The following is a 10,795-nucleotide window of genomic DNA, read 5'->3' as shown; positions in this document are numbered from 1 at the left end:
AAATTATTTACAGCCTTCAACATGAATTACACTTCAACATAAGGTTAACAACAAAATCTTCCCAATGACCAAAAAGCAAAATCACGATAAATTGACAGATTATTAGAGTTGTTAAGGATTTTCTTTTACCTGGATCCAAAAGCAATGTTTGTGGAAGTAGAAGCTACAGAAATTGAATAGTGAGCAAACTGTGGCAAGAAAATCTGTTGAAATGGTTAAAGGGTAAAGTTAGCCCTTGAAACACAAAGGTGCTCCTGACCTGAGTCACTGCATTTTCAGTTCCTCATATGGATGTAAGAGTTGGACAATGAATAAGGAAGACCAAAGAAGATTTGATATATTAGAAGTACAGTGTTGGCGAAAAATGCGAAACATAATATTGTTGTTAATAAGTATGATACAGTTGGAACCGACCCGTCGCTAAACCTCCAGTGGGTTTTCAGAGGCAATTAATGTGCAGGAGGACATTGTCCATCCTTCTCCTGTGGAACAGCGGGTAGCCTCAAACCATGTGTTTTAGAGATTGCAGCACAGCTCCCTGCCACTAGGTCACCAGAGCTCCATGAATATTATATACACCAAACAAATTTATCTTGGGAGAAATGCAGTCAGAATGCCGCTTAGAAAGAAAAATGAAAAAAAGGCTTTGTTTCCTGCACTTTGGGTATGTGATCAGGAGGAACCAATCCATGGTAAAGGACACCATGCTTGGTTAAAGAGAGGGTCAGTCAAAAAGAGGAAAACTTTCAAGAAGATCCCAAACTGCCGAGGATTAACACAGTGGCTGTATCAGCAGGTTCAGTCAGCAATTGTTTTGGGGATAATGCTGGAACAAGTATCCTCTGTTCTGTGTGCAGAGGAGTGCCATGATTGGGAACTATCTCAAAGGCATCTAACAATAAATGTCAAGAGATTTTCCTTAGTACCAAACGTGGCAAGACAAAACGCTAAGGATCATTCTGGTTTATACACTTGGAGAAATAAACAGGGCTTGGAACCATCATTGAAGAGAACAATGCTACAGAAGTCAGAAGGATGATGTTTCTGAGAAAACAAATAAGAATATAGATGACATTCTAGTAATACTAACATTTAATGGATGAGAAGAGAGAACAGGCTAAGGTATCTAGGTATCTAAGGTATCTAGGGCTGCACTGTGGACAGACTGACAGGAAGAGGTCCATCTTCCCAGAGGGGTGGCCCGAGCTGGATGTTCTGGTGAACTCCAACAATGAGAAATAAACAAATAAACAAACAAACAAACAAAAAGGACAAAGGACGGAAGCTGGCAGAACTCTTCGAGACTGAGTAGGTAATCTCTTTGTTGTTAAGTAGCTCAGAAACACACGCCCTTCCACCCAAGTTCTTTCTCTCCCTCATTTTCCATATTGTTTCTCCTTTTTCTTCAGTTCAGCCTCCACATTCAAACCCATTGTCACTGAGTCAGTTCCACCTTAGAGTGCTCCTGCAGACACAACAGAACTACCCACAGGGCTCCTAAGACAGTACATCTTTAAAGAAGAAGATTGCTCCACCTTCCTCCCATCGAGCCCTGGTAGGTTCAACTGCTGACTTTTTTGAGCTCCATTTTTAAACCACCAGGGCTCTTTCACAAAACATTAACTAATACTTTTTTTTCCCCCTAAGGTTCAGTATTCAAGGGGACTGGGCTAAACTACCTTCATTAACAATAGTGTCCATTGCTCATAGCATGCAGGAGGCATTAGGTATTAATTGTTCTCTTGTTCTGATGGTTCTAAGAGCGCCAGACAAACAGTGTGATATAACTTGGAGATCTGTGAGAATTACAAGTTCCTCACACCTACTAAATAAAAAACATCACTTGATTTTGATGCATGTTGATTTTTGAGAACCACTGTTGTAGTTCAGTGGTTGGCAAATGACTGTCCATGGTCTAGCTGCTTATTTGTATAAATAAAGTTGTACTGACACACTCCAAACCTGTTTATTACCTTAGAACTTAGGTGTGCTTTTGTGTCAAAAGCAATGAGTAGTTGTGTGTTTACTGTTTCAAGAAAAAGTGTACTGATCTCTGCTCCTGCTCATCCCTGAACTTCTTCTTCACCCTTAGTGTATATGAATCAGAGAGAACAAAAGAAAGCTTAAGGCAGCTTTATTAAAGGGAGTGGGGTAGGGGAGCTCCCGGGTGAAGTTCCTCATTCAGGAGATGCAGAATGGGGAAGTCACACTGTGAACTTACTGGGGAGGGTTTGTATAGCAGAGTCTTTAGGGAGGGACATTCCACTTTGATTTATGGTCCATCTGCTAGCTTAGCTAGGCAAGCAAGGCTGTTTGCTCTTCTTATCAGAAGTAGGTAAGGCTGTCAGTGTTTGAATTCTGACTTCTTCATTCTTCTCATTGTCCCTCTTTTCTGGACTTAACACTTTCGAAAATCAGAGCGTTCTTTCCAACATGCTTATATGAGCTCTTCCTATAAGTACAATTACTTAACTTAAATGAGTGTACCAATTACCATAAGTCAAGTAAGCAATTGGCTATTTTGTTTTTCATTAATACCAGAGAGTATCAGAAAGATGGTGTATGTACTTATGTCTTATTAATAACACAAAGGTATTTGACTGTAATAACCATAACAAAGTATAGATAACATTGAGAGGTATGGAAAACCCAGAACACTTAACTGTGCTTATATGAAACCTATACCTGGACCAAGAAGCAGTTTTCTGAACAGAGCAAGGAAACACTGCACGGTCCAAAATAAAAAAAAAAAAATTGTGCAAATTCAACTGACATGCTGTGCAAATCACTCAGACAGCTGGATTATATGTAGAAAAATGTGACATCAGGAGCTAGAGGAAGACTCATCAGCTCCTGCCTTATGCAGATGACACAAACTTGTTTGCAGAAACAGAAGAAAGTTTACAGGACTTAATACAGAAGATCAAAGACAACAGCCTTCAATATGGGTTACATCTTAACATCAAGTAAACAAAAGTCCTCACCTTTTGACCAATAGGTAACATCATAGATAGATGGAGAAAAGATTAAAGTTGTCAATTATTTCCTTTTGCTTGGATCTACAATCATGATACTAACAGTCGAGAAACAAGAGATGAATTGCACTCAGGAAATGTGCTGTGAACGACCTCTCCAAAATGCTAAAGAGCAATGATGCAAGTTTAAAGAATAAGATGAATCTTATTCAAGCTATGATCCTTTCAATTACTTGTTATGCATCTGAAAGTTTGGACAATTAATAAGGAAGATCAAAGAAGAATGACTTTGATTCGTGATATTGGTGATAAATAGTAATATTGCATGCATTTTATACCATAGACTTCTTGGAGAACAAACAGATTTGTCCTGGAGAGGGTGAAACCTTGCCTTGGAGGCAAGGATTTTGGAGCTTCATCTGGCATACATCGTGCATGTTGCAAGGAGGGACAAGTCCTTAGAAAGAAATTTCATGAGGGAAGGGTGTGTCAAAGATATTGAGATTGGCTCAAGATAGAGCAGGGTGCAGAGCTGTGGTATATAAGGTCACTATAAGTTGCAAGCAACTCAATGGCACATAACAACAATATCAAGAAACAAACATGTCTTGTCTTGAAGGACATGCAGCCAGAGTGTTCCTCAGAGGCAAAGATACTGAAACTTTTGCTCACTTACTTTGGATATATTTTCAGGAGGAACTATTCCTTGAAAAGAGACACCATTTGGGAAAGGTGGAGGGTCAGCAAAGAGGATGATCTTCTGTGAAATGGGCTGACACAGTGACTACCACAATGAGATTAAGCCTACCAGAGATTGTTCGGACTGTGCAGGATAGGTCAAGGTTCAGAACTGTTGTTCATAGGGTCATTATGTGCCACCCTTGACTGGATGGCACTTAACAACAAGTTGAGTGTTTGAGACACTTTATTTTTTTATAACATGAGAAGGTAAAATACATTGCTATAGAATTAGTATGTGTGTATATATAGACATACACACAGACTCATTTTACATTTAGGATCCAAACTCACTTTAAAGGATCGAGAAATGGAAATTATAGGAAAAATTTTAGGGGTCCAATTAAGGAAAGTGTGAATGAGAATAATCATCTCTGTTGTGGCTAAGCCCATTCTTACAATCACTCTGTCAATCCATCCCATTGAAGGTCTTCCAGTTTTTCACTGACGTTTGCAGCTCTGGTAGCCTAGTGGATAAGAAGTCGTGCTGCCAACCCAAAGCAGAGGGTTTCAATACATCAGCTATTCCTTGGGAGACAGATAGGCAATCTCCACCGTATCTGTTAAAACCCTGGGGAGAGTTAGCTCTGAGTTGGTTTTTACTCAAGAGTGATGAGTTTTGGGTTTAAGTTTTACCAAATAGAATGTCTTTCTCTAGGGACTGGCTCCTCCTTTTAATACTCCCTCAGCCTAGAAGTCTAAACCCCATCATCCTCTTTTCTGTGGAACATTGTGGCTGAGCTTCTGCCAGTATCGATTTGCTTGTTCTTTTGATTGTCCATATCTATGATATACTCAGTAATAATTATCAAGACCACAATTCAAAATTATCAGTTAATCTAATGAAAAAGATAAATGAATAATTTAATGTTTAACAAGAAAATATATTAACATAATTTTTATTTAAACTTTAAATAGTCTGTTTGATTATATAGTCAAAATACCAACGGAGGCATGTAAGAGGACTTCCTTTAGAAATAAGGAAGTAGAATTTCCACAGGCACCTACAAGTATACTTTGACCTTCACCAGTGTCTCAAATATGGTCTTTTGAACCCATACATCAAAATCACCTTATTAAAATGTAGATAGATACATTATTTCAAAGTAGAGATCCTCAGGAATCTTAATTTTAATTGCTCCCATGTGACTCTTGTACAAGCACCAAATACAGAATATTCATGCATTTAATTATTTATCTTCAAGACAGTGAGTAAAGTGCAGTCCAACCTCAAAGGGTTATGCCAAATTAGTTAATGCTTATATCTTTCTAATTTCATCTATTAAAAATCTGTAGCGATATTAAAAAAAAAAGTAATGCTTCTTTACATTACTATGATAGGAAATGAGAGTTGGCTAAGCAGGCAACTTTAGATTTGCTCCTATCTTTACCAGGCTGCTAAGAAGATAGTTGTTGTTTATTAGAGCTATACCATACTTGATCTATACATGACTATGAAATTCACCAAGTGCCATCATGTTGATTCTGACCCATGGCCACCTTGTAGGATAGAGTAGAACTGCCTGAAGTTTCTTAGGCAACAAACCTTTATAGATGAGGACACACCTTATTTTCATCTGTGAAGTGTTTGGTAACAACCACCAAATATACTGTGAAGGTTAGAAGGCTCTCCAGTGTAAGTAAATTACTTTAAAAATTGGCTTTTCTACCCATTATGTGGCCCTCAGGCCAGTTCTTAATTGTTTTTGGTCAAACATTCTTGTAGGTCGTATAGCCCTGGTGTGTCCACTTGCCTTACAGAGGTAACTTGTGGTTGCTATAATGCTAAACACTGTGACACTGATGTGTCGAATGTGATAATGGTTACCCACAGTGGACAGTGCTTGGTGGAGCTCCCCAGTTAAAACAAGCCTGGAAGCAGGGGTGACATCTACTTCTGTAAATAGCTTGCCTCTGGAAACCCTATGAACCTGGAGAAAGGATGAAAGTCTTGCAAGGGTCGAGGACTTTCATTCATAGGGTCGCTATGAGTCGCCTATGACTTGACAGCACTTAATAATAAAAACAACCCATCATGTTAGCCTCCGTTGGGAGCATGGCCTCCAGTTACCTAAACTGAGGACACACGGATGGATTTGTAAATCACCAAAAACTGTAAGACCAATATAAGAGAGCTCTTTCTACACTGTGAGAGACAGTGGTGAAGAGAGGATGAAGAAACTGTGGCACTTCCGGCCCCATCCGGCCCATCGTGCGCTGCCCCACGGTGCGGTATCACACCAAAGTGCGAGCCGGCAGAGGCTTCAGCCTGGAAGAACTCAGGGTCGCCGGCATCCACAAGAAGGTAGCTCGGACCATTGGAATCTCCGTGGACCCACGGAGGAGGAACAAGTCCACTGAGTCCTTGCAGGCCAACGTGCAGCGGCTGAAGGAGTATCGCTCCAAGCTCATCCTCTTCCCACGGAAGCCTTCCGCCCCCAAGAAGGGAGACAGTTCTGCTGAGGAACTCAAACTGGCCACTCAGCTGACGGGACCTGTCATGCCTATCCGGAATGTCTACAAGAAGGAGAAAGCCCGGGTCATTACACAGGAAGAGAAGGACTTCAAGGCCTTTGCTAGTCTCCGCATGGCCTGTGCCCATGCCCGGCTGTTTGGCATCCGGGCCAAGAGGGCGAAGGAAGCCGCAGAACAGGATGTAGAGAAGAAAAAGTAGACTGTTGTTGGGACCTTTAATAAAAACCGTGAAGCCCTAAAAAAAAAAAAAAAAAGAAACTGTGGCACTGCTATGAAGAGACTGTGAGATACTGAAGAGACTTTGGCAAGGAATCCTGAGGAATCCTGGAGATGGAGTCACAGTTAAAGGTTTCGCTTGCAGGATGACTGAATGAAAAGGGAGCTTGTAATTGCTTTGAGATAAAGTTTTCTGGATGATTAAGGAAACCAGAGGCTTATTTGTGCTGCTGAACTTAACCTGGACTTTCAATAGTTGAGAAATTGTCCTTCGTTAATCTGCCTTGAGACTGATGGATTAAATCTGGACTTGCATTGTGTGATATTCTTTACCTCCTCTACTCCCCAACTTATTTCTCTAATAAATCTCACACCTGTGAGTAAAGTCTGTGAGTCAATTTGCAATGAATATTGGACCAGTGATTCATAGAAATAGGTGCAGGAGCATGTGGGGTGGCATGTCTGACCATATAGCTGTTGGTTTGGCTCTATAAATATTTTTGATACAAACAACTCTCCTTTATGAAGCAGGTAGACTTCAGACCCAGCTATTTCCATGTTGCATCTCCTCCTTAAACAGACCCTAACTGTGAAAATCTGTGTGTTTAGCACACCAGACACTGTGACAGAGCATCTTGGTAAGAGGAGCCTTGCCACAGACTCTTCGAAGAATCACTACAAGCTCCTAGGAGAGAGAGTTTATTTCAGATAGTCTTTGGGGACAGAAGAAGGATCTCTAGCTCTACTTTTTCCTTGCTCCCTCACTTATCACTCTAGCCCTGTTGTTGCTGTTAGGTACAGTTTAGTGCTCTACTGAGAGCTTTCAATGCTGGAGAAGAGACTGAGGTTGTTAACAATTTCTTCTCGCTCAGATACACAGTCAACACTCTTGGCATCAGCAGAATTACGTTGGGAAAGTTGGCTGTCAGGGACCTCTCCAGATGGCAAAGGAGCAATGATGTCAGTCTGGAGACTAAAGTATGCTTGATCCAAGCCATGGTCTTCTCAGTCACTTGCTATGCATCTGAGAGCTGGACATTGACTAAGGATGACAGAAGAAGAATCAATGACTTTGAGTCGTGATGCTGGAGGATAGTATTGAATCTACCATGGACTTTCAAGAGAATAAACAGGTCTGTCCCAGAAAGGGTGGAACCACGTTGCTCCTTGGAGGTTGAGATTTTGAAGCTCCCTCTCAAATACTTTGGACACATAATCATGAAGGATGAGTCCATGGAGAAGAACATCATGCTTGGAAGAGTGGAGGGTCAGTCAGCACAGGAGAAGAAGATCTTAGATGAGGTGGTTAGACTGTGGCAATGGGGAAGATGTATCAACGACAGTGAGATTTGCTCAAGATAGGGCAGGGTTCAGAGATAGTATCCAAACAGTCACTATGAGTTTTAGTCACCTCAACAACATATAACAATAACAGCAACCTTTGAAGAGACTCTGACTCGTAAAAGTCCTGTGTATAATAAAACACTGCCTTGCCTGAGCCATCCTCATTATCTCTGATGCCTTAAACCCACTGTTGCTACCACGGTGCCAATCCGTCTCACTGAGGATCTTTCCGGTAGGGCTGACTCTCGCATGATGCCTCTCTTTTGGGAGCTCCAGCCCTAACGGGCAGTAAAAGGCAACTGGGACAGTGGGTGGAGGGACGGGGCTGGATACAAAAAATGGACAGAGGGAAAAAGAAAGCAAAAACTGACCAGCATTCTCCTTCAGAGAGAAAGAGGAGACGGCCCATTATCTGAAAAGGAGGCAAAATTCCTACCCGGCCAAGTCTTCATCCAGAACCAGAGATCATTCTATTGAGCAAATGCAAAGGGACTTGGACAGAGATAAAGCTAAGCTGTCTCTTAATCACATCCCACCACATGTTGGTCAGCATGCCAATTACATGTGTATGTATGTGTTGGTCCCAGAAGATATTGGTTAAATAAAAAGCAGCTTAAAGACTTAGGGCCTCACAATTGTCAGGGTGGAGGGATTTGGAGAAGCACTTGGCCACAAATATTTTTTCTAGGTATTTTGACCAAATCACCTGAAGAGAATCTTGTAGTCAAAGCTCATGTGTAGCCACTGGGATGTCAAATTTTCTTTATGTGAAACATCTGAGGGTAGATAGAATCAAGTGTTTGCCTGAGAAGATCTTAACTGAAGGTCAAACAATATTTTCCCAGGCATCCCAAGGAGAAATATTTTACAAACTCAGATCATGCCAGAAGGTATTATTTTTACATTTACAAGTTTATATTTTCCTGAATTTAACATCATGTGACATGCCACTTATACCTGAGTATTAACATTATGTGAAAATTCCACTCATCAGCAAATCAGACTAATGTTTATGCTGCTCACTTCCTGTTTGTGAGCACTGGATCTACTTTCTCTCCTGATTCACTCAACTCTGAGGCATTTTGGCAACAAACTACCTTGGCATCTGTCTTCTAGTTGGAGGTGTTTGGAGGGGTAGTCTGAGAGAGGTTACTATACAGTTTTCATGAGCTTTCTTCCTGAAATATTCTACAGGTGAGCTTCTTCACTCACCAAATAACACTGTTCTGGAAAGATGGTCCTTATAGCTGTCCTCGTCTTCCACTTAAAAATCACTCCTACTCTTGTTGTTGTTAAGTGCTGTTGAGTCATAGGCGACTCATCGTGACCGTATGAACGAAAGACCTGAACACTTGTATAACTATCACCCCTTCTCCAGGTTCATGGGGTTTCCGGAGGCAAACTATTTTGGAAGTGGATGCCACTCCTGCTTCCAAGCTTAGGGGTATGTATATCTTAGTTTACACGTGCTGCTGTAACAAAAAGTATCACAAGTAGGTGGCTTTCAACAACAGACATTTAATTTCTCACAGTTTAATAGGTTGAAAGTATAAATTAGAGCACTGGTTCTCAAGTGAGTTTCTTCTTTGTGGCTAGATCGGAAGTTTCCGCTAGTCTCTTGACGTACCTTAGTGTTCCTTGGCATCTGTCTTCCACACATCTTTGGGTATATTTGTGTGGATTTTTTTTTATGATACATTTCTGAGTGATTAGGCTTAGAGCCCACTCTTCTATGCTAAAGTCTCATTAACACAACAATACCCCTTTTTTCTAAACACAGTGATGTCTAGGCACAATTCAACCCATAAGTGAGTGATAACTTACACATGGTCCAAAAAGATTTGAGGAGCTCTGGTGGCTTAGTGGCAAGAAGCTGCACTGCAATCTTAAAGGCATGTTGTTCGGATCCACCAACTGCCCCACAGGAAATGAATGATCAGTCTCCTCCTGTGCAATTAATTGCCTCTGAAAACCACCAGAAGGTCAGTTCTGGGTCAGTTCTGACTAGATGGTACAACAGCAACAACATCACGATTCCCTGCTATCATTCATGGTTCTCACATTTGTAGATGGTTCTCAAACTCTCCTTCTAGTTACCCAATATTGAGTGTCCCTTTTTCTTCCTGTTAGGACTCTGACTAATACCTTGTGTATTTTGTCACTTAGAATACCTTCTTGGCGTATAGAAGGTGGTTACTATTTATTCACTGAATTGATAAAATCAATCCAACCTGTGTCACTACTCAACTCAGACATGCAGGCTTCTAGTTCTGTCATTTCTCTCTTCCTCATCTCTTAAATTCCCTTTCTTCTTGCTATTTGTACCATCAATGATTCAGTTGACTCTGCTGCCATCTCTCTCCTGGAACAACTGTAGCAGAACGGGAGAGATTCCCCTATGGTGGTAGGTAGATAATGGTTATCTGTATGATCCAACAGTAAGATCCCTTTCCTGACAGAATCCCAAAGGACTGGCAAGAGCTCACAGAGAAATGTATGCCCCAGGAGAGAGACTGTTGTGGCCTTACCATCTCCAATGACATTGAATACACTGCTTGTGGAATCTCATTTTTAGTTGTCCAGTTAAAATTTTTATTTATATTTAAGTATGTATAAAATACTTGCAAAGATTTTTACAAAATAGATTTACACATACACACTCCAGACTTATTATCTGAGTTCATAACAGTTGTGATGTCTGTCTGATGGAAAGCTTTATCCAGGTTCTCGGCCATAGATTTTCATATGTAAAGAACCTTCATGAGCGAGAGCAACACAGCGCCAGCAAGAGCGACGCAGCGCGAGAACGCCGCCGCCAGACGGGGTTCCACCGCGAGAGGGGCTGGGAAGAGACCCGGGAAGAAAAGCCAGCCGCCTACCGCGGAACTCCAGAGGAGCGAAGACTGTGAGACCCCAGAGGAATGAAGACTACCCGACACTGTGTGACCCCCCCTGCCACCCACACCTGTGTGACCCTTAACACACAGGGTGCTGCTGCATAAACCCCCAGCAGCGCCCAAGCCCTGTCCCCACCTCTTGGTGATAGT

General features: G+C 41.4%; 1 protein-coding gene across 1 annotated transcript in view; it reads left to right on the top strand.

Moving 5' to 3' along the window:
* Positions 1 to 6,387, top strand: part of LOC102853491 (60S ribosomal protein L13-like) — a 69,320-nt gene extending 62,933 nt beyond the window's left edge. Inside the window, exon 3 of the mRNA XM_006892753.1 lies at positions 5,892 to 6,387. Coding sequence (XP_006892815.1) covers positions 5,892 to 6,387 — 496 coding nt within the window. The remainder of the gene's footprint in view (positions 1 to 5,891) is intronic.
* Positions 6,388 to 10,795: the final 4,408 nt, after the last annotated feature.

This window comes from Elephantulus edwardii, unplaced genomic scaffold (genome assembly GCF_000299155.1).
Source record: "Elephantulus edwardii isolate Elephantulus edwardi_28Jun2011 unplaced genomic scaffold, EleEdw1.0 scaffold00118, whole genome shotgun sequence".
Lineage (NCBI taxonomy): Eukaryota > Metazoa > Chordata > Mammalia > Macroscelidea > Macroscelididae > Elephantulus > Elephantulus edwardii.
The sequence above is the reverse complement of the archived record's forward strand: the minus strand, read 5'-3'. Positions and strand labels throughout refer to the sequence as shown.